General features: G+C 43.4%; 1 protein-coding gene across 1 annotated transcript in view; it reads left to right on the forward strand.

Moving 5' to 3' along the window:
- The window catches only part of mrpl48 (mitochondrial ribosomal protein L48), a 67,651-nt gene extending 43,308 nt beyond the window's left edge, over window positions 1-24,343 (forward strand). Inside the window, exons 4-8 of the mRNA XM_070891591.1 lie at window positions 2,854-2,939; window positions 5,579-5,748; window positions 7,726-7,828; window positions 9,938-10,027; window positions 22,797-24,343. Coding sequence (XP_070747692.1) covers window positions 2,854-2,939; window positions 5,579-5,748; window positions 7,726-7,828; window positions 9,938-10,027; window positions 22,797-22,871 — 524 coding nt within the window. The 3' untranslated portion in view covers window positions 22,872-24,343. The remainder of the gene's footprint in view (window positions 1-2,853; window positions 2,940-5,578; window positions 5,749-7,725; window positions 7,829-9,937; window positions 10,028-22,796) is intronic.
- The last annotated feature ends 778 nt before the right edge of the window (window positions 24,344-25,121 follow it).

Consider the following 25,121-nt stretch of genomic DNA (forward strand, 5'->3'; position numbering starts at 1 on the left):
ACCCACAACCTTCTGACTCAGAGGCGAGGGTGCTACCAGTGACACATAATGACAGATGGCAATCATTTTCAGAAAGCAAATCTGTCTCAGCACTCAGAAGAGGGTTACTCATTCATATGCAAACTAGATACATTTCTTTCGTTAAATAACATTTTGAGTTAGAGTTTAAGAGTAATTTGGGACCAGATTTTTTAAAAGTGACGAGTTAATCCAGATAATTACATGCCAGGGGAAGGCAGAATTTGAGTCTTTAATTAAGGATGAAATGACCATGTATCTAGATGAAGAGAAAACAGTTAGAAGCAGCCAGCACAAATTTTGAAAGGGGACCTTCCTGGTTGACAAACCTCTAAGAATTCTTCGAGGAGCTAACACACGTTATGGTAGATGGGGGAAATGCAATGGATGTAATGTTCATTTAGAACCAATTATTTCAACTGAATAGGCTCGGGAGGACAATGGGGGTCACGCTTACAAGTTATATAAGGGCAGAACTCAGTTGGATGTTACAAAATGTAGATAGCTTGAAATATAAATCAGGACCGATTTAAGCAGAAGAATGAGAATTTTAAATCTGAGCTGTTGGGCGACAGAGACCAGCGATGGGATAGCCTTGGAAAAACCACCTCTGACTGATTAACGGTAGTTGTTTTAACCACTCCTGGCTGACTCCTGTACCTATGTGTGTGAGTGTGAGAGAGACGGACATAAGCAGTGCAACCTTTGACATTGGGCGATACTACACACGATCTTTTAATTTTTTAATGAATAAACCTTTAGTGCTTTATTGTCAAAATGAGACTGCGGTGGTTGCAGCAGTGATAATGTCTGGTAGTGACTACTTAGAAGCTAATTTCACTTCTGATGAATTTAACTCTTGGGAAAAGAGTGAATGAAAGTAATGTCATCGCAATAATGCACTTGCAGATGTGTCGTATCCTCTGGAGTGAGAGCTCAGCATCTGAACAGCAGTGAGAAGAATTCAGATAATTGCGAAGGAACCAATTAACAACTTGTGTAAATAATGCTCAGACTATTTTCCTTCATTATCTACAGCTGACAGGTTTCAAATTTAACTTTACATAGAAACGTTTGGTGCAGAAAAGGCATTTTAGGTGCAAAACCTAATAGGTTACTCAAGTTCAAATCTGTGGAATACAATCATTGAGCTTTTAAATTTGTTTGTTTAAAATCTTCCATTTTAATTTAGTTAACGATTGTGTGGCGCACAGAGTATACTTGTTTACTGTTATGCGACCTGGTGCTGCTTTATAGCTACCAGTTCCACAGTAAAGATCCAACACCAGCTGCATTGATGAGGCTTGTCTGTCAGGGAGGTGGATCAAACTAGGCTGCTCTTCATAGTGGTCAGCTTGCTAGCAATATTGACAAGGACATTGGAGCGGGTTACACCGGGAATGATCTGTGACATTGGGGAGAGAAAGAACAGTTTTTTTTTAATTGGGGAAAGATGTAGGTTTCCATAGCCTCTGGTTGTTGGATTTGGATCTGCCTATCTGGTGGAAATGAGAGTTGGATCATTGGATGGAAGTTGTAGGATGGCGATCGCAATTTGATTTGTCCTCAGAATGGCAGTGCCCCACGACGCAATTTCCTCTACACTGGGGAGGCCAAACAAAGATTGGGTGACCAATGTGATGAGCATCGCCATTCTGTCTGACCTCCTCGTGACACACTAGTTCAATTTCCCCTCCTATTTCTGCTCTCACCGTTCCCTCTTTGGCCTGCTGCACTGTTCCAATCAAGCTCAACACAAATTTCAGAAACAGTATTTCCTCCGTCTGCTTGGCACCCTGCAGCCCTCTGTTCTGAACACAGACCATAGCAGCTTTAAACATTTGCTGTCTTCCCCATTTTCTTGCCTGTTTCTCACATCTACCTTTCATTGAATTCACTTCCATCATTCAGTTGTTTTCACCCTTTTCTTATTTGTTGCCTTTTTTGTGCCTCCTTATGATAGGAGCCAGAGAGCCTGACTCCTGCTGTTCTACCCATTCCTCCATTTTTGCTTTGTTCCATCCTATATAGAGGCTTAGTTGCCCACTAGTTTCTAGTTATGATGGGTCCATACTCAAAATGTATCTACCAACAGACCTGTTGAGTATTGCTAGAAATGTATTTTACATTGCTAACTTGCTTCGATTGTTTGACTAATCCTATGACGTTCTATCACTTCCTGTTTCATCGGCCCATATCATATGTCTGTAACACTATAGTGATGACCTTTCATCAGTTCCGACGAAAGGTCATCAACCTGAAATGTTAACTGTTTCTCTCTCTCCACAAATACTGCTTGACGTGCTGAGTGTTTTCTTTCAGATTGCCAGCATCCGCAGCACTGTATAAGACTATGTTGGCCCATTAAATGCATTAAAGGCTTTTCAATTCTGATGAAACGCCCCATCCAAAATATTAACCTATCTTTTTCCCTTTCACACACTGATCTGTTGTATATTTCAGGATCTTTTTTGTTTATAGTTCAGATTTTCAGTATTTAAAATTTTCCTTTTATCCATTCCTTTATTTTGCATCTAGATATTTTCCTCTACATGATCTGTACATGATTTTATATTAAAAAAATTATGCTATTATTAAGTAAACCTAGACAAAAGTACAGAATCAAAGGATGTTAGATAACTCTAATTAAGCAAGTAGATCCAAATTTTGTTAGCTTTTTTTGTACAAAAATGTTATTGTTGGTCTTCAAAGAGTGGGCTCAATTGCTTTGTCATTTTGTATTGACCCTGTACTAGCACAAGGAGATGAGACATCTCAAGAGTGTGACCTCGTAGTATATTTTAATCAAATAAATTCTACATTCTGCGTACACAGGTAGTATCGTAGCCAGCAAGAGACATTACAGGTCAATGCCCACCCATGGGATTGGGAGGTATAAATACCTACTGCCAAGAGAAGTGGTAAGTAATATCTTGTTTGCGTGTCTGGATTAAATTCAGTGCACAGATGGTACAGTACTGAGATGATTAATTGCAAAATTCACTAATCGGCTTAGTTTTAAAATAGATAATTTTTATGGTAGCTATTTAGTACCTGTATTGTTCAAATCCGGTATTGACTTACTTTCCTCCCCCTCGCTAATTTACTGCCGCCTTCTCTCTTCCACTCCTGAAGGATTTAACCCTTAGTCTCATCATCACGCCAACAGTCCTCTAGCTCATCACTCAAATTGTCACCTTCCTGTGTGACCACAGACAGTGAATGGTAACTGGCAATTTGAATGGAGGGCATTATACACAGCCCTGATTGTGTTTTCATCTGACATCCACACAAGTGCACCTTCTGTGTGGCTCAGTTACATACTGTCTTTAGCAATTGTGGGGTCTTTATTTTGCCCCACTAATATTCTCTTCTTGCAAATGAAGGAACTTGCATTTGTATAGTGCCTTTCATGACCGCAGGACGTCCCAAAACTCTTTACAGCCAATGAAGTACTTTTGAAGTGTCACATATCCGCGCCACAAATAAGACCGCCTATTTCCATCTCCGTAATATCGCCCCTGACTCTGGGCTCAATGTTCTCCAAAGCATTTTTTGCCGTACTTGAAGAGTTACGCCTGATTTTTTGGGGCCTAAGTATGCCAAAAAAAAGTGTGTTGTAAGTTTCCCCGTTGGATCTCTTCATTTTGGTGTGGCCTAACCCAACCTTTAACTTTGGGGGTGGAGCCTTGATCTGCGCCAAAAAGATCGGGTTGCTATGGTAACCAGGGACTCCCCCACTCTCTCTCTCTCTCTCTCTCTCGACTGTGTGTCTGAACCAGGGACCGCGAATGGGACCGGACAGCCTTTGGGTGGGGTTGGAGGTAAGTTGCTGCTATGTGTTTTTCAATTCTTTCAGTGTGTCCGGGCATCTGCTGCACCAAAATACAAAATTCATAACTAACTGAGTTACGCTAGTGCAAATTGATTGGGGAAATGGGATTTTTAAGCTAGGCCAGAAAAAGCAGCCTGCTCCAAAAAGAATGGCGCAAATACTGGGGAAAATTGAGCCCTCTGTCCATACCTCAGTTCATCTGTTGCTCGAAACCCCCATCCATGCCTTTGTTACCTCTTGACTTGACTATTCCAACGCACTCCCGGCTGGCCTCCCACGTTGTATCCTATGTAAACTTGAGGTCACCCAAAACTCTGCTGCCCATGTCCTACCTCGCACCAAATCCCTTTCACCCACCACCCCTGTGCTCACTGACCTACATTGGCTCCTGGTTAAGCAATGCCTCGAGTCAGTATTGGTCCTGTATGCAAGTCAGGAAATGTCAATTTAAAAACCAGCCAATTGTTGCTGTGAGGAATTTCCAGTTCAAACTCTTGTTACAACCTAGTTTTTCTTTCTGGACTGTTGTTTGTTTTTGGTAGTGTAGGTCTCCTAAAAGACTTGACCATAATTATTTATGTTGCTAACAACCTGTTACATTGACATCTGAGCCGCCAGAGTCAAGCCAGAGATGTCCCAATGTTGCTTACGTAAACAACAACAGCTTCTATTTATATAGCGTCTTTAACGTAGCAACATTAAAGATCGTTGTGACCTGGGGAGCACATTCTGTTGCAAGACTCTGCAACACCTGAGCTTCTTAATTCAGTTGACCATTTGAATACAATCCTGTAACTTTAACAATATTTATGGCCCTCCCTACTCACCAGATGTCTCATGCACATAGAAACCCACAAATGTTCTTAAGAGCAGGAGAAACTGTAAGAGCAGGAGAAGCTGTTTTGTACAGAGGGTTGTAAGGCTGTGGAATGTAATACCCGAGTTAGTGATTGAAGCAGAGACCATATCAGTTTTTTTCAGTCTGGAGTAATTGCATTCTCCTCAAACATACATGCTTCACTTATTGAACTCCAGAGCCTTTAAATGGAGGTTGACAATAGTGAAGGCTTCGAGACTCCTAAGTGTGCAACAAGAGTACTGATGGAGTTTAACCAGCTAAAACTGCACAGCTTACTTCCACAAACTACAAGCAAGCCTCTTGTTGTTTAACCAGCCAGGACCACCCTACCTAATTGAAGCATTGGTCTGCTCGGTTATCTAGAGCTGAGTGGGGAAAACTTGTAGTTCCCCGTGAGAGATTCAATGAATGAGCTGATTAGTCAGGCATCAGCTGTAGTGCCGGCCTGTTGTACTGTGGACCTGCCTGAATCAGAGGATTGACCCAATCTTCTGTAACAAAGTGCATCACCATGAAGTTAACTCAACTCCCATAGTGATGCAATTTACTTCTCGCTGCAAGAAGCATAGTTACTGATTGGTAATTAGACAACTGTCGAGTGTGGATTTGAGCCCTCTACAGGTACCAGGAACTCCTCGCAAACGGTACGATGATCAGCACAGCCTCATAAAATGTGAGAGCCCATTTCCACAACCTCCCTGATTTCAGCATGGGGACGCACCTAATATCTCCTCAAATGGTGGTTCTACCAGTTGGTGGTTTGGAGTGTCCCTCTACACCAATCACGATAGGCTTTCATGAATCCGAGTGCCTTTAAATCTTAGTGTAAATTACACAAAGATTTCGACTGTTTGCTTTTCCAACAGCCACGGAAGAAAAGAGAGAAGTCACAGATGAAGCAGCTCAAGACTGGCACTGACACAGAGTATGGTGTCCTAAATATCCAACTTACCGGCTATGACATGACTCTTGTGGAACACTACAGTCAGTACATCCACAGGCTCTGCAACCAACTGAAGATCAAAGTGGAGGAAAGGTAACAAACAATGCGAAATGGATCTGCGGTCAACAACAACTTGTATTTATCATCATCATAGGCAGTCCCTTGGAATCGAGGGAGACTTGTTTCCAATCGTGAAGTGAGTTCTTTGTTGACTGAACAGTCCATTTTGAGAGCCACAGACTCTGTCACAGGTGGGACAGATAGTCGTTGAGGGAAGGGGTGGGTGGGACTGGTTTGCTGCATGCTCTTTCCACTGCTTGCGTTTGATTCCTGCATGCTCTCGGCATTGAGACTCAAAGTGCTCAGCGCCCTCCCGGATGCACACTCTCCACTTAGGGCGGTCTTTGGCCAGGGACTCCCAGGTGTCAGTGGTGATGTCGCACTTTATCAGGGAGGCTTTGAGGGTGTCCTTGTAACGTTTCCGCTGCCCACCTTTGGCTCAGTTGCCGTGAAGGAGCTCCGCATAGAGCACTTGCTTTGGGAGTCTCGTGTCTGGCATGCGGACTATGTGGCCTGCCCAGCAGAGCTGATCGAGTGTGGTCAGTGCTTCAATGCTGGGGATGTTGGTGCGTCTGTCCTCCCAGGGGATTTGTAGGATCTTGCGGAGACATCGTTGGTGATATATCTCCAGCGACTTGAGGTGCCTTCTGTACATCGTCCATGTCTCAGATCCATACAGGAGGGCGGGTATTACTACAGCCCTGTAGATCATGAGATTAGTGGTAGATTTGAGGGCCTGATCTTCGAACACTCTTTTCCTCAGGTGGCCGAAGGCTGCACTGGCGCACTGCAGACAGTGTTGAATCTCCGCATCAATGTCTGTTTTTGTTGATAAGAGGCTCCCGAGGTATGGGAAATGGTCCACATTGTCGAGGGCCGCACGTGGATCTTGATGACTGGGGGGCAGTGCTGTGCGGCGAGGACAGGCTGGTGGAGGACCTTTGTCTTACGGATGTTTAGCATGAAGCCTATGCTTTCGTATGCCTCAGTAAATACGTCGACTATATTCTGGAGTTCAGCCTCAGAATGTGCGCAGACGCAGGCGTCGTCCATGTACTGTAGCTCAATGACAGATGTTGGGGCGCTGCTCCCTGCATTTTTCCTGCAGCTGTCGCGCCGCAAAGATCATGTCCGTTGTGCCCCGTAGGGGACAAAATCCGCACTGTGACTCCGGGAGGACCTCCTCGGCCACAGGGAGAAGACGGTTGAGGAGAACTCTAGCGACAACTTTCCCAGTGGCTGATAGCAGGGGGATTCCCCTGTAATTGCCGCAGTCGGACTTGTCCCCTTTTTTAAAGATGATCACAATCACTGCATCTCAGATCTCTCGGCATACTCGCCTCCCTCCAGATGAGAGAGATGAGGTCATGTATCCGCGCCAACAGCGTCTTTGCTCCATACTTTAGCGCCTCAGCAGGAATTCCATCCACACTCGTAGCCTTGTTGTATTTATATAGTCCTTAATGTAGATAAATGCCCAAAAGAAAAATGTAATAAAAAAACTGGGTCTGAGCCAGAGAAGTAGAGATTAGGACGGGTAACCAAAGGCTTGATCCCCCCTTGGATTTTAAGGAAGATCTTTAAGGAAAGAGAAGTGGAGGAGTTTAGGACCGAGGTGGAGTGAGATTGAGCATATTTATGGCTGTAGAAGTATTGTGACAAATGGAGGGCCAAAGCCTTTCCATTTGGAAGTCTGCTAGTGCAGTTGTAAGTGAATTGGGAGAGTCGTGGATTCCAGCAGGGTGTTGGGTAAGGGTTAAAAGATTCTCCTTTTAACCTCATTAAAAATTAAACCATCAATCTTTTCCTTTCCAAGTCTTGCTCCCTAAACAGAAAACACAATACATGTCTTCATTGACTCTGTCCCTTCCCCCCCAAAAAAAAACATTGGAGAGTAAATGATCATATTTATCCTTTGATGTCAGTTCTAATATTACTTTAAATGTTCAGTTTTATTGCAACGTTAAAATAACATGTGGAAGTGCTTCTGCTTTCTCCCCCCCCCTACAGCTATGCAGTGCCTACCAAATCGACTGAGATCTCTGTGTTACAGGAACAGGGCACCAAGATGAATGTGGAAGGTGTTATTCACACCCATGAGAGAATCGTACAGGTATTGTGTGGTTTCTTCATTTGCATTCCTAAAAATAATACTCATGCTTACCATTTAAAATTTCTCCTATGCTGTATATGTTCTATTAGCACACAAGATGGAAATGAATTTTGCTCCCATGCTGTGCTATTGCGACTCCCAAGCAGCCTGCTGGTGGATTCACAATAATAGTCCTGGATAATGTATGTTTTTTTCCCTATGAGAAAGAGGTTAATTTGGCATTGCTGAAATCAGGAATATGCCATGTGGGAAACTGTAAGCACAAATTTGTGTCCAACCACTCATTAGCATAAATTGTATCTTCAAAAGCTGCTATTTATTTCATTTTAACAAAGTTTAATAGGATTTTTCTAAGTAATCGGTTTTAGCACTCTTGGCACTAAAAGAGTTGAAATCCAAGTTGGTTCTAAATGCAAATGTTAACTTTTTTTAAATGGAGGCTACTGGATGCAGAAGAGTGACATGCCGAATAATGAAGAGAATACAAGATCCAGTCACCTTTTTTGCATTCTATGAACACCCTTTCCCATTTATAATAGGCCGCAGTTAGGTCATTCATCGCAGCTTTAGCACATTTAGAATATGATGAGATAAATATGGATGAGGAAGGCCATTTTGCCCTTTACAGTTGCTCCATCCAGAATGTCCTTCATGTTCCAACCTCCATTTCAGCATTCAATTGTTTTTTAAATGATTCCAGGGTTTTCATCTCCTACTTTATCCTGGACTCTGTGGCCCGGATTTTGCAGTAGGAATACGGTGAGGCGAACACCGTTATTAAGGAGTAAGTTGGACAGTAACTTCCGGCGTCCACACATGCGCAGTTAAACGCGGAAATACAGAAGTTGCTGTCTGACTTACCCTGCTCCTTCACAAGCTTCACTAGACCGGTACTTCGCCGAGAGACATGGCCTTCCAACACAAGAAGGGTGTGACGTTGCGGTACTTACCCAGTAAACATGCCAGAAAAACTTAAGGCTTGTCCATTCTAGTGTAACTGAATTTTTAATGACATGATAAGTCTTAATAACTGCCAAGCAACCTCTCTGGCATTTACTTTTAGAAATGTGGAGTCTCGTTCCTTCAGATTTTAATTATTCTTGGAGATTTAAATAAGAACTTTTTTTACTCTTTCGTTCCCCCTCTTGATTTCTATACATGATTTTATATTGAATTAAATATTCTGACTTATACTTCCTGGTTTAGACTCTGCGTGTCTCAGTGAGGATTCTGCAATTTGATTGGTTGAGGAGACACGCTGTTGTCCCAGATCCCCGTGCCGCGCTGAAATGGCTGTCAATCATAAGTTGCCATGCAAAAGCCCATGAAAAGTCTGTGGGCAGCTGTAAGCGTAATGAATGGTGAGCGCCATTTGACCGCCGCAATATCCGGGCCCATGTATTAATCATACTTTGAGTGAAGAGCTTCCTTATCAGTCTTAATTTTCTCTTTTTACTAGTTTGAACTTGTGTCCCTTTGTCCTGCTCTCACAATTTAATTCTATCTTATTCTGCTATATAATACATAAATCGTAAGATTGTAGTCACTTCTTGAACCCATTTCCCCAGTCTTTCTTCACATCTCAGACACCAGGACCAGTTTTACTGCTCTTCTTTGAATAACCTTCACTGCTTAAATGTTTCCATGGCCAGAACAAGACATAATACAGTCTGAAGAGAGCACTATACATGTTTGAGCATGACCACCTCTGACTTGCGTTCTCTTATTTTGGCTATATAGTTCCACACTCTTATTGCTTTGCTGATTGCTGTCCTCGGCTGTGGGATCTACATTCTAGTCGTGCTCACAATGTGCTGTGCCCGAGGTTAGCTGCTACTTGGCTAACCTGTAGTTTCCATGTAAACAAAATGAGGTGCAAACCTTTGGAACTTATAATGCGATGGAAAGCAGTGTTAACAGTCTCTTGTGATCGGCAGCGGTCCTTATAAATTAATCTTGTTCCCACACTTCATTGATTGATTGTCTGGGGTATCCTTAATATATCTAAAAAATGGGACCTTGTGTCATTTATTTTATAATTATATATTGTGGAAAAGGTTAAATGAATTTGTACAGTTTAAAAAAAAAAATTATGTTTTAAATCTTCAGGTTAGTGGTTTGAGTTCTGTTCTCGCTCCAATTGTCGTGGAGGTCCTTCAAACTAATCAGCCGGAAGGTGTACAGCTGTGCATCAAGGAGGTAAGTGTCACGGTCCAATTAACCTGTAAGCACAGCTACTCTTTCCTCTTTATATTATATCTGTAGTTTAAGAAAAAACAAAAGCAACACAAGTCTCTCTCATTAATAGGTCTAATCAACGTATTTTGTGCATAGAATTTCATAGAATCTACAGCACAGAAACAGGTCATTTAGCCTAACCGGGCTATGCTAGTGTTTATACACAAATCTCCTCCCGCTCGCATTAGCTCATGCCACCCTGTACTCATTTCCCTCTACTCCCTTCTTCATCATGTATCCCTTGGTTGTGGGTAAGCAATTTTTAAGCACGGGACAGAAATTCTATCTGGCTGTGACCCAGCTTGAGGTTTTAAATGAAATGATGACCACAACAGGAAATCGTTGTACTTAAGCAGGCATTTTCATTTAATTTTGTAGTTCAAGCAATGTGCAATTTTTTTTCCAGCCTATGTTTATGAAGTCGGATGCAGTCTTTTTTTTCTCTCAGCAGGTTGATTTATTTTGTTTTCCTTTTTGCTGGTATCCCCACAAGGTTTTATTTCCTCCCTTCTTTCAGCCTCCCTCTGCTGAGCGAGAAAAACAACATGCTCCAGGTCTCGGCCGATGGAGCTTTTCACCAGGCAGTTAGCGGTGCAGAAGAGTGGCCCTGGATGTCAGGTTTTCCTCCCTGAGCTGAAGTATCTGACGTCTGCCTGACACTCCCTCTCCGCACCATACCCCCTCCATTTTGACTGAGATTGTGGGCACAATTGATCAACCGATTCATTTGTAGTATAGTGTGGTGAAGTCCTTTTAATATCACCTCAGTGTTTAAAACGCAACTGAGCGTTAGATTTTATGTTTCTTGCATTTGATTTCTCAACTCTATTTATAATCCTCTTCAGACCCGCCTGTTGCACATTCATTAGTTGGAAAAAGTGTAGATAAAGGAAAGAATGGCCAAGAAGAAGGACAAGATAAAAATAAGCAATAACAATCTAAAGGGAAGGGGGATGTAAAAGAAATAGAACCCAACAAAACAGGAGAGAGATTTAAAAAGGACAAAGTCAGAAAGGTGAAATCTGATTGATTAGTCTTAAATATGAGTCGTGAAAATGCTATCAATATGTAGTTCTCACAGTGTTCATGTGCAATAGATTTCTAGCATTGAGGACATAAGAAATAAGAGCAGGAGTAGGCCCTGTGGCCCCTCGAGCCTGCTCCGTCATTCAATAAGATCATGGCTGATCATCGACCTCAACTCCACTTTCCTGACCGATAATCAGCAATGAAAAGGTTATATTATAGAGCTTCAGAAGCCATTCTTTAATCCAAAGGGAAATTATACAAGGTAATGGCACTGACATTAAGTAGGAGGTAGTCACAAGGGTGTCCTCTAGTTGGCATTGATTGCCATGCACTTGGGCTTTTAACACACCAGTTGGGATCTGTTTTTGTCTTTTCAATGCAACAGCTTTTTGCTGTTTGGTTCTTATCAGAAATTAGCACTGCTGCAGTAATTTAGAACACGAGATAGGAACATAAAACGTAATTCAACTCATGGTGGCATTGGGTCCCTGTACATTTATGTAAGCTTAATATGTTTTATAAATTTTTATTTTGCTGTATACTTTTAAGTGAAACTGAAACACCTTTATAATTTATTTAAACAAATAACTTTGCTGTTTAGCTGAAGTGCATTAGAAAAAACGTGGCGTCTAACCCCTGGGTTCAGAATAGAGAAACTGAACCAAGATTCCTAGAAAGCTTGAAAAATAAATGAACCCTCTAATATATCCTGACGTTGACTGTCTTTTTGATCTTTCAGCCTTAGTAAACATCAATATATATTACTAAAAAAAATGTTCATGTGTATTTCTTATGTCACCATCCTTTTTAAGTAGAATACTGTTAATACTTAAAAGATGGTTTTGCAGAGGAACAAAAGAGAATGTAAGCTGAAGGGGGAGAAAGGGACAATGAGGAATTTCTTGGTACAGGGACTATATTGTGAATTTTTGAGCTGACTCAGTTCCAGGAACAACCTACTTTTAAAATTGCATGAGAAATTTTCATATTGGATGTCATAGAAAGTTTATACTTCAGTAGACACTAGCTACTGATGAATAAACTTTTTTCTTGTAGTTTTTGTATGTTAAAATGACGACTAAAGCTCCCTGAATAGCTCCGTTCTGGATGAGCAGAAATTTTCTCCAATTGAATATTGGGAAACATAAGATCGAAGCCATTATTTTCGGTCCCCACCATAAACTCCGTTCCCTAGCCACTGACTCTATCCCTCTCCCCAACTTTTGTCTGAGGCTGAACCAGACTGTTTGCAACCTGGGTGTCATATTTGACCCTGAAATGAGCTTCCGATTACATATCCGCAGCATAATTAAGACCGCCTATTTCCACCTCCATAACATCGCTCGTCTCTGCCCTTGCCTCAGCTTATCTGCTGCTGAAGCCCTCATCCAAGCCTTTGTTACCTCTAGACTTGACTATTCCAACGCACTCCTGGCTGGCCTCCCACATTCTATCCTACGTAAACTAGAGGTGATCCAAAACTCAGCTGCTGGTGTCCTAACTCGCACCAAGTCCTGCTCACCCATCACCCTTTGTTCGCTGACCTCTACATTGGCTTACGGTTATGCAACGCCTCGATTTCAAAATTCTCATCCTTATTTTCAAATCCCTCCGTGGCCTCAACCCTCCCTATCTCTATAATCTCCTCCAGCCCCCATAACCCCTCCCCCCCCCCCCGAGATATCTGCACTCCTCTAATTCTGCCCTCTTGAGCATCCCTGATTATAGTTGCTCAACCATTGGTGGCCGTGCCTTCTGTTGCCTAGGCCCCAAGCTCCGGAACTCCCTGCCTAAACCTCTCTGCCTCTCTACCTCTCTTTCCTCCTTCAAAAAGCTCTTTGAAACATACCTCTTTGATAAAGCTTTTGGTCACCTGCGCTAATTTCTACTGATGCGGCTCGGTGTCAAATTTTTTATCTCTCAATACTCCTGTGAAGCACCTGGGACGTTTCACTACGTTAAAGGCGCTATATAAACACAAGTTGTTGTAAGTTGGTGATGGCAGTTTGTAGCTGAGCCATACACACTAGAAGGCCCCAAGTTCAATTCCTGCCTTGTTTTTGACCTCCAGTGGGGTGGGAGATCAGGGTGCAACTCCCCTGAATTAAGGAGGTGAAAAAAATCAGCCAATGCTCCTGGTCCTTGTCGCTACCCAGTGACCGCGGCTGAAACATGCATATGTGTGAGGATTGGATCGAGCTTGGCTGTGATGCTTCCCATGGTGAATAGCCTACAAATACTGTCTAGGCCATGAAGAATGGCTACTTGAGCAAAGTACCAGATGGTAATCGGTACCTAATGAAACCATCAAAAGCTGAGAAAAACAGTTTATTATATAATTACATCATTGATCATTATGGAGCTGTCGTCTACACTATCAGGTTAGATACATTGTGAATGACTTGCTAAATTTAACCCTGAGCTCAGACCATTGGGTACAGGAATCCAAGTAGAATTTTAAAACTAACCGTCTAACATTAACCCCAGTGTGATGGGAGTAAACGTGGATCAGATTAGGTGCATGGTCCACCAAACCACCTCCTGTCATTTCCCCATCTTCCTTACCAAAGGAACCTGCTGCTTTGATTTTAAGTTGATTGATCTTGAGTTGGATTCAGAGAGATTAGCCAACTCTTGGCTCAACTTGAGTTGAGTTTGATCTTTGAAAATAGCTGGCTTAGCTATCTCTAGTGCATGTTTGCTCATTTAGCCATTTTGTATATGTTGTTTATGCATAAATCCTGAGACGTAGATGTGACTTGTCCCAATGTAGATACATCTGATTTTAAGAGAAAGAAAATTGTGTTGTTATGGTGATTTAGTGATGTATTTATACAGAATTGCAGCACAGAAAGAGGCCATTTGACCCAACTGGTCTATTTTGGTGTTTATACTCCACATGAGCCTCCTCATTATCTATTTCCACCTTGCCTCCGCTTCCCTCTATTCCCTTCTCCCTCGTAGCCATCAAGCCCTAAATGCATCAATGCTATCTGATTCAATCATTCCATGAATTAGCAGGTTCCACATTCTCACTACTCCTGTGTAAAGAAATTCCTCCTATATATATTTGTTTTTTTAGTGACTATCTTATATTTATGCCCCCTTGTCCTGAACTGACCCACAAGTAAAAAATCATTTCTCCACATCTACCTTAATGAACCCCTTCATAATTTAAAAAACTTCTATCATATCTCCTCTTGGTCTTCTCCTTTCCAGAGAATAGACCCCCAGTCTGCTCAATCTTTCTTGATTGTTGCATCCTTGTAAATCTTTTCTGTACTTTCATCAGTGCTTCAATATCGTTTTTGTTCTCAGCCAAGAGTGGTCTAACTAAAGTTCTATATAAATTTAACACAGTGACTATTTGTCCTAACTTGCGCATCTGCGCAAGCGTCTCCCAACGCATGCGCAGAAGCGATTTAGTACAAATAGTCTCCAACTGCGCCCCCCCCGCAGCACAATTTACACTAACCCTATACTGCGCATGCATCGTAACTGATCCTGAACACCATGTTGCCTGCTGAGCCGCCGGCCATCGAGCCCCGAGCTCCCCGCTGAGCCCTGAGCCGGGGGGAGAGCGGTGGCAGAGAGAGCCGTCGGGTGACCACGGAGGGGTGGGGGGTGTGCGGTGAGAGAGAGAGAGAGACTGGTTTGGTGGGGTGGGGGGCGGTGAGAGAGAGCCGGGGTGAAGCGGCGGGGGGGGGAGAGAGAGCCTGTTTTTGGGGGATGGGAGGAGAGAGAGCCTGGTTGGGGGTGGGGGCAGAGAGAGAGCCTGTTTTGGGGGGATGGGAGGAGAGAGAGCCTGGTTGGGGGAGGTGGCAGAGAGAGAGCCTGTTTGGGGAGGGGTAGGAGAGAGACTGTTTAGGGTGGGGGTGGAAGAGAGAGCCTGTTTGGGGAGGGGTGGGAGAAAGAGCCTGTTTGGGGAGCGGGGGGGGGAGAGAGAGCCTGTTTGGGGTGGGAGAGAGAGCCTAGTTTAGGGTGGGGGTGGAAGAGAGAGCCTGTTTGGGAGGGTGGGGGGGGAGAGAGAGAGCCTGGTTTGGGAGGGTGGGGGGGGAGAGAGAGAGCCTGGTTTGGGGGGGTGGGGGGAAGAGAGAGCCTGGTTGGGGGGTGGGGCGGGGGGGGGAAGAGGGCCTGGTTGGGGGGGGGTGGTGGAGGACAGCCTGTTTTGGGGGGGGGTGGGCAAAGAGCCTGGTTGGGGGGGGCGAGGGCAGAGAGAGAGCCTGTTTGGGGAGGGGTGGGAGAGAGAGCCTGTTTGGGGAGGGGGGGTGGGAGAGAGAGCCTGTTTGGGGAGGGGTGGGAGAGAGAGCCTGTTTGGGGAGGGGTGGGAGAGAGACTGTTTGGGGAGGGGTGGGAGAAAGAGCCAGTTTGGGGAGGGGTGGGAGAAAGCCTGTTTGGGGAGGGGTGGGGGGGCAGTGAGAGAGAGAGACTGGGAACACAGACTAAATGGTGGCACAATTGAGGAACAGTGGAGGACTTTTAAGGAGCTCTTTCATAGTGCTCAACAAAAATATATTCCACTGAAAAAGAAGGGCGGTAAGAGAAGGGATAACCAGCCGTGGATAACCAAGGAAATAAAGGAGAGTATCAAATTAAAAACCAATGCGTATAAGGTGGCCAAGGTTAGTGGGAAACGAGAAGATTGGGAAAATTTTAAACGACAGCAAAGAATGACTAAGAAAGCAAAGATAGATTACGAAAGTAAACTTGCACAAAACATAAAAACAGATAGTAAAAGCTTTTACCGATATATAAAACAGAAAAGAGTGACTAAAGTAAATGTTGGTCCCTTAGAAGATGAGAAGGGGGATTTAATAATGGGAAATATGGAAATGGCTGAGACCTTAAACAATTATTTTGCTTCGGTCTTCACAGTGGAAGACACAAAAACCATGCCAAAAATTGCTGGTCACGGGAATGTGGGAAGGGAGGACCTTGAGATAATCACTATCACTAGGTGGGTAGTGCTGGACAGGATAATGGGACTCAAGGTAGACAAGTCCCCTGGTCCTGATGAAATGCATCCCAGGGTATTAAAAGAGATGGCGGGAGTTATAGCAGATGCATTCGTTATAATCTACCAAAATTCTCTGGGGAGGTACCATCGGATTGGAAAGCAGCTAATGTAACGCCTCTGTTTTAAAAAAAAAAGGGGGCAGACAAAAGGCAGGTGACTGTAGGCCGATTAGTTTAACACCTGTAGTGGGGAAAATGCTTGAAGCTATCATTAAGGAAGAAATAGCGGGACATCTAGTTAGGAATTGTGCAATCAAGCAGACGCAACATGGATTCATGAAGGGGAAATCGTGTTTAATTAATTTACTGGAATTCTTTGAGGATATAACGAGCATGGTGGATAGAGGTGTACCGATGGATGTAGTGTATTTAGATTTCCAAAAGACATTCGATAAGGTGCCACACAAAAGGTTACTGCACAAGATAAAGATACGCGGAGTCAGAGGAAATGTATTAGCATGGATCGAGAATTGGCTGGCTAACAGAAAGCAGAGAGTCGGGATAAATGGGTCCTTTTCGGATTGGAAATCAGTGGTTAGTGGTGTACCACAGGGATCGGTGCTGGGACCACAACTGTTTTCCATATACATAGATGACCTGGAAGAGGGGACAGAATGTAGTGTAACAAAATTTGCAGATGACACAAAGATTTGTGGGAAAGCGGGTTGTGTAGAGGACACAGAGAGGCTGCAAAGAGATTTAGATAGGTTAAGCGAATGGGCTAAGGTTTGGCAGATGGAATACAATGTCGGAGGTGCAGAGGGACCTGGGGGTCCTTGTGCATGAATCCCAAAAAGTTAGTTTGCAGGTGCAGCAGGTAATCAGGAAGGCGAATGGAATGTTGGCCTTCATTGCGAGAGGGATGGAGTACAAAAGCAGGGAGGTCCTGCTGCAACTGTATAGGGTATTGGTGAGGCCGCACCTGGAGTACTGCGTGCAGTTTTGGTCACCTTACTTAAGGAAAGATATACTAGCTTTGGAAGGGGTACAGAGTCGATTCACTCGGCTGATTCCGGAGATGAGGGGGTTACCTTATGATGATAGATTGAGTAGACTGGGTCTTTACTCGTTGGAGTTCAGAAGAATGAGGGGTGATCTTATAGAAACATTTAAAATAATGAAGGGGATAGACAGGATAGAGGCAGAGAGGTTGTTTCCACTGGTCGGGGAGACTAGAACTAGGGGGCACAGCCTCAAAATACGGGGGAGCCAATTTAAAACTGAGTTGAGAAAGAATTTCTTCTCCGAGGATTGTGAATCTGTGGAATTCTCTGCCCAGGGAAGCAGTTGAGGCTAGCTCATTGAATGTATTCAAATCACAGATAGATAACCAATAAGGGAATTAAGGGTTATGGGGAGCGGGCGGGTAAGTGGAGCTGAGTCCACGGCCAGATCAGCCATGATCTTGTTGAATGGCAGAGCAGACTCAAGGGGCTAGATGGCCTACTCCTGTTCCTAATTTTTATGTTCTTATGTTCTTATGTTTGGGGGGGGAGGGGAGGGGAGGGGAGAGCCTGTTTGGGGGGGAGGGTGGGAGAGAGAGAGGGAACTCTGGGAAGACAAATCACGTTCTTCCAACTTCCTTTACACCCACACCCGACATCGTTGGAGTGGATGAAATGCAGAAATCACGACACTGACATTTTATACCTAATAAACCTTTTAGCAATCCGTACACAATGCCCCATCTATGGTCGTGCACTTGCGCCAGGGTAAGGGACTTAGGCTGGGGGAGGGATGTGTCCTTTTTGACTTCTGAAGTCCAAATGAATCCTGTTACAATATGTAAAGTTAGGCTGGGCGGTTCCATTTTCACAATCCAGAGAAACTTCAGTGTGTGGCTTATCCTCTAGGAGAGCCATTGCTGATTGGTCCCTATTATCACATGAGCTAATCAGAGAATTCAGTTAGTACAAATAAATGCATCCTAAATTTAACATTACCTCCCTGCTTTTGTATTCTATTCCTCTAGATATGAACCCCAATACTTTGTTTGCACTCTTTATGGCCTTAATCAACTTGTGTTGCGACATTTAGCGATTTACGTATCTGTATTCCCCGATTTTTCTGCTCCTCTACCCCATTTAGTTTCTTATCTGCCAAGAAAGAAATGGTCTCCTTATCCCTTCTACCAAAATAAACCATTTCACACTTTGGTGTATTGCATTTCATTTGCCACTTATCCACGCACACTGCAAGCCTGTTTATGTCTTCCTGTATTTTGGTGCAATCCTCCTCATTATTATCTATACTCCCAAATTAGCATCATCTGCACATTTTACCACCGTACCTCCAATTCCTGAGTGCAAATCATTTATGTATATGGTAAACAACAGTGGTCCCAGCACGGTTCTCTGCGGAACACCATTTCCCACTTTTTGCCTGTCCAAGAAACCTCCCTCTGTTTTGTATTCATCTTTCAATCCGTCCTGCGACTTGGTCCTGACCCAACTCGCCCTGACCTTCGTCATGAGTCTCTTATATGGGACCTTATCGAAGGCTGTCTGAAAGTTCATGTATACCACATCCAGCACTTTGCCCTCGTCAACTCTTGCTGTTATTATTATACTATAAATTAATCATTTGCAGACTACGTCTTTTATTTTTCACTGGGAGAGAATTTGATTTATCCTTGTTAGTATCTATAATGATCCTCATTTTACAGAATTGTTACAACCATTAGGGGAGTTGTATTTCAAAATGTGCAGCCTTAGAAAAAGAGGCGCTTCTATGTGACCTCTGAGTTTGCAATGTCATTAAATTCTTGCTGACACAAAGCAAGAGATAAATGACGTAAAGTGACATTCTGGGGACTTGAACAGTACTGAACAAATTGACATTCCCAAAATTGATTCGTAGATGTGGCACTGGTCACAAGTTTGTTTCTTAAGCAAATGGTGACTGCCCAGGGAAGCAAGATAACGCTTAATTCTACTGTTAACTCTTTCGACACCCATTTGTGGGGTTGTAAATTGTCTCGATACACAGTAGATTACCGTTGTTGCAATGTCCCTTTTTAAAAATTGCTTTAACTGGTAAATATGTTTACAGTTTTTTTTTCAAAACCTGAGAAACTTCTCAGATTTACTTCCATTTTACGACACAAAATGGATGTTGTGACTTTGGGGTCAAGCTAGTGTGTGATGTATGTAGCATTATCTTGGTACTTGAGATATATGCCACATATTGAATCAGTAGTTTCTGCTTTACTATATTGCATTTTGAATTTTAACAGCTTAACTGCAGCCTAGTGGCACAGCAGGTAGGTTTATCAATTTGCTATTGCACAGAATTGTAAGCAGATTCCTGCCTATAATAATGTCCTTGAGGGAATGGAATTTGACACCCCACATGGTCTTGCCTACACATGATTCCAGTCCCACGTTACATGGTTGACTCTTAATTCCCTCAGGGCAACGAAGGATGGTAAATAAATACTGCATGGAAGTGTTGCCTATATCCCAAAAACAAATTATTAAAAAAAAATTCCCCACATAGTCAGTTCACCCCATTGAACTTTGGCTTCTCTCAGTGAGGCTGTTTTAACATATCTCCTAGCATTCAATTCCAAGGCAGAGTATTCAGAAGTCTGGAAACATTTCCATTACTGTCAGCTGAAGAATGATGTGCGGCATATGAGGGGGGAGGGGTCTAACATGGTGAACACACACACACACACACACACACACACACATACCTCCAGTTATCCACTAGAAATGTTGTAGGACAAGGCCTCACACAGCTTGCTACCATCCTCCTGTCTAGCATAAATTAATCTCATAGCCTAATAAAGATTAATTTTAAACTTGTTATATTATTCATGTCTTTTATGTTCCAGGACTTGATCTTGGTTGATGTTTCATTGCAGTACTCAAGGACTGCAGCATTGTCGGATGAGATGTTAAGGTTGTTCAGGGTGGATATAAAAGTTCCCATGGCACTATTTAAGGATGAGCAACAAGTTCTCCTCGTGTCCTGGCTAATATTCTTCCCTCAACCAACAGCACTAAAACCAGATTAACTGGGCATCTATTTTACTTTCTGTTTGTGAGACCCTGCTTTTTTCACATTGGCTGCCATGTTGCTTACAAAACTATAGCGACTATAGTTCAAAAGTACCTTCCCAAACCACGATTAATTTGTAACCCTTGACATTGTGCTGGTAGGCTATTTCGTTACATGGCCTATTGCATAGGAGCCCAATCCAGTCCTCCTGTCCACATGCACTTCCAACAGGGGTTGCAAGATGCTGATCAGGAGCAGGAAACCTGGTCAGTTTTCCCTCCTAACGCAGAGATGCTGAGGCCACCTGACTACCCCTACTGCCATCTGAGCTGAGATTAGACTTGGGACGTTTTCATCTGTGTGGTTCAGTTATTGACTGGATAGATTCCCTGCGGCTTTGGAGAAACTTCCTCCATTGATTCATGAAACATTTTTTTTATCTCTGGTCAACTGGGTGTCTGACACTTGTAGAAACCAATCACTATGCTTGGACAACTAAGCTATTGAAAATTCCACATAGGTAAAGATGCACCTCACTTACTAAAGTTGAGTTTCTGCAGATTAACATAGCTTACAGACCCCCTCACGTGTGTAGGTTAGCTGACAAAAAACCTGCAGCTTACTAGCACCGAGCTTTCAGCTCCTTGTTTAACTCCCTCCTATTTGTTCCTAGAGTTGTCTGGAGCAGAGTGGAAAGAATCTCAGCCCCCAAGCGACAGATCAAACCCATCAGATTCCATTACTTGCTCGATCATCCCTGAACATGAATCGTTGACTTAGCTCCAAACTGCCATCATCATGAGTTTTGTTTCTGAGTCACCTCAACCCAAAATAAATCCCTTTTGCCATCTCCACCCTCCCAAGGAGGATAGTTGTAGTTGGTCACTTGACCGCTCACACGCAGGTTTGACCCATCACTAGGCAGACAAGATACCAGAAACTCTTTATCACGGTGAGCCACTCACCATGAAATTAGTGATTGAATTTCGACCAGCCTCATGATCACAGCACGGGGACATCGTATACCACAGGGAATGATGCTTCTATGAGTTGGAAGTGCGGAGTCTGCAGCAACAATTGCTTCCTTGCTACAACCCAATCATGCTGGGCACTGAACTCTGTACATATGAACATACTGAACTTCTAGATAATCCTTTTCAGCAGCTGTTGTGCCAGGTCCCAGGGTTTCCTCTTCAATTATATGACACATATCTGCCTTCAGCATCATGACAAGCCACCTTGACATCCAAGTCCAATGCTGTGTACCAGGCTTGTTCATTGCCAACTGCTTAATCAAGAACATTATGAGAGGCTTTGGCAGAGATATACCTGTTGTGAGGCTGGCTCTCTTTGTAAGGTGTTGAGTCGCAGGTCAGTGTAAGCTGAAACCCTCTCTCTCCCTGCAACTGCTCCTATTTTCACCTCACAGCTTGGTTCTGGACTTTACATAGGGGCTGGAGAAAAAGCTTCTACTCCATACCTAGGAGTTCCCAACCATGAAAAAAAAACTGCTTGGATACGCTTTATACATCACAAGAACCAAAACTATTTTCCCCATCACCAAGACAGAATTTGAACCGAGCTATATGTGCCCAGAGCTTGACGATAAGGATGTGAACAAAATTAAATTAATCCAGTGCTGCATTTGTGGAATTATAGTAGACAAATGGTTTCTTTTTGTTTAATTTCTCTAACACTACTTATTTTGATTCATCATCATCATCATCATCATCATCATCATCATAGGCGGTCCCTCGAACGAGGATGACTTGCTTCCACGAGTTCACAGGTGTTTCGATGAAGAACCCGATGTTCCAGTCCTGAACTCCAATTGAGGGGGTGGAAGATGTCTCTGTGTGAATTTTTAGAACATGTGGTAGCCATTGCACACCAGCCACCACACGGGCTTGACAGAGCTAGGTCTTGGTCATGTGGCAAGGATTAACCAAGACGACTGGAAACCAGCTCTGCTGCACGGACCTAGCGCGCACACATATCGCAATGTGGACTGGCTCGTGCTGCCCCTGGGCCCTCGGCTCTTCTGGGCCCCGTACCCTCATCTGTCGCACCTCCGCCACGATCTTTCACCGCTCCTCCGCCATAAACACACACCACATCTCGCCACAAACACTCGCCGCTCATCTGCTCCGACCTTCCCACTCCTCTCTGTACCTGGGCCCCGCCGAAGTTCCTGCCCACGCTCCAAAATGGCGATCAGGGTTTTGATGACGTCCATTTCAAAATCGTCGCACACTTGGAGCAGCTCGCGCTGGAGGTTGAAGTGGTACGCCGCTCCAGCTCTTTTGTAGCCCGACCTGCGGAGCTGTCCTCGCGCAGGTCGGGGAGCCACGATGTGCTTATTTTGATTAGCAATTTGTGGACTGCAGTTGAATTGCTGCAGCAAAATTAAAATCTATTCAATTCACAGATTTGAGCAAAGCGGTTGAAATATTTTCTTCCTGTTGATATCATGCATCATTTACGAGCAGAATATTTTTTGGTGAATTTTTATAAGAAAAATAAATAAAAAGCTGAAAAAAGTTCCAGAATATTCAGTTGTGAAAGGGATGATGTTCCAGATCTTTTATTAAGGAATGATGCCATCTCTCATCTTGATCTCCAAAATGCAATGCAGATTTTTCACATGACAGATATTAATTGCTTTTCACTGTTTTCACAGCACACTGAAGCAGATTTCAATGCCCGGTTCAAGGCTCGACCAGAATTAGAAGGACTGATAGCACAGATTAATTGAGAAGAAATCTATGGGAGGTGACCATTTTGGCTCAAAGCTCATCAGCCAAACCCGAGGCTACCTTATGTGATGACCTCAGGGAGCTGTGATTGAAAATAATATGTAACAATCATTGTTTCAAGGATTTACTAGCAAGCAGCTAAAACTAGTGTGCTTGAATTGTGTAATATGTTTTTAATAAAAAAAATTCAAAAATATTTTGTAATCTAATAAAAATCAGACAGCCATAGAGACACTTTGTCTTGAGATTGTTCACTCACAGTTCACAGGCGCCCATGTCATTGCTTCCTGAATGTGAACCTGATTAGGATATCTGAAAGGCACAAATAGTATTGCGCTGATGAGCATTGTGCAATAGACTATCAGTTGGATTAGAGTGGTTAATAACTTTGGGCTTGCAACAATAAAATCCAGTATATCCTGTTTTTAAAAGTGCTACGTAACCAGCTGACTCAGTGGGCTCAGTTTTCCCCAAAGCTTTCTTTGGGCGTACTTGAAGAGTTACGCCCATTTTTGGGGGGCCCCAAGTACACCAAAAAAACAATTTCCAAGTTTCCCCGTTTGATTTCATCATTTTGGCGCAGCCTGGCTTGTCCTTTAGTTTTGGGGGTGGAGCCTTGATATGCGCCAAAAAGATCGGGTTGCCACGGTAATCAGGGACACAATGCGGGCTGAGGCTGGAAAATGAAACATACAGCTAGCTCGTAACCTGCACAAGCACCTTCAAATACATTGCAGCAACTTCACAAGCACCTTTAAAATACATTGCAGCAACTTACCTCCATTAAATTATTAAAGTCCCTTCCCTGTGCCAATCCCCGCTCCTATCCCAGGCTGAAGGGCCTCCCGGTCCCGTTCCCCGCACCTAGCCCAGGCCGAATGGCCTCCTCTCGGTCCCGCACCTAGCCCTGACCGAGTAGCCTCCCTGTCCGCTCCCCCGCTCCTATCCCAGGCCGAATAGCCTCCTCCCTCCCAGTCCCCGCACCTAACTACACCCAAAAGGCTTCCCCTCCCCCTCTCTCCCCTCTCACCTCTCCTGCTGCTGCTGTCCGGGCATCTGCTGCACTTACCTGCACCGATTTCCTTAATTCACCAGAAAGTTTTTCTACAGAGGCCACATACGCTGGCTTAAGAAGAACTGGAGTAACTCTCAGCTGGCCAAACTTGCCTAACTGACTAGAATTGGTGCGGGTGGCAGGTTATGCCCCCTTTGGCTGAAAAAAAAATATACCTAAAAAAAATCATAACTGAGTTATGCTGGTGCAAGTTGATCGGGGAAACTTGGGGTTTTTTTTAAACTGAGGCCAAAAAATGCGGCTTGCACCAAAAAAACGGCGCAAATCACTGGGGAAATTTGAGCCCCTAGTTTCAATTGTTCTATTCATCAAAACTGCTGTGAAATAGAAATGGGTGTATAAAGGAAAATGGATAGAATTGAATAAAGTAGTCAGAGGGCTCAAGTGACACCCAAAAAAATGGAGTAGTTTACAATTATTATCTGATCGCTGAGATTAAATTGCAACCTTGAAGGGTTCACATGGCCAGATTATGGCTAATTTTCTATCAACTTTACAATTCCACTTGTGTGTAGACTTCCAGTTCTGTTCTGAGACATATGTTTGCTGGTGTTGCCCATACATTACATCCTCGGTACGTCACTGCAATGCATTCACAAAAAAGTTATGCTGCCCACACGATGTTCCAACAATGTGCTTTGATATAAGCATTCGTAGAATAGTAGTCAATCAGTATAGTTTCACACTTTACAGATGCTAAATAATTATCTGAAATGTTCCTTTATAATGTTACTCCCAGATATGAGCATTACATTGTAGTGAGAAAGTCCATTTGAGATTTCTGGCAGTAGAACAGTTTTGCGGACTAGCCACAGGCTTTGCTACTATGACACTGTTTTAGCCACATGCACTAATTTTAGTAGAATACCTTCCACACAATTCGGGTAAATGTACTTCACATAATTAGTTAACAATTTGACGGTAAGGGAGCATTTTGCAAATAGTGACCATAATATGACTGAATTTGATACTAGGTTTGAGAGGAAGATGGGATGGAGTTTAGTGTGGGAAAGTGCAAGGTCATCTACTGATCCATGAAAAACAAATCGGAATATTTTCTTGTGTTGAGAGACTAGAGCCAAAGAATTTAGCTGTCCATGTGCACAAATTACTATAAGCACCTGCACAAAAAATATTAAAGAAGGCTAATGGAATGTTGACCTCTGTCTCAAGG

Source organism: Pristiophorus japonicus, chromosome 10, assembly GCF_044704955.1.
Source record: "Pristiophorus japonicus isolate sPriJap1 chromosome 10, sPriJap1.hap1, whole genome shotgun sequence".
Taxonomy (NCBI): domain Eukaryota; kingdom Metazoa; phylum Chordata; class Chondrichthyes; family Pristiophoridae; genus Pristiophorus; species Pristiophorus japonicus.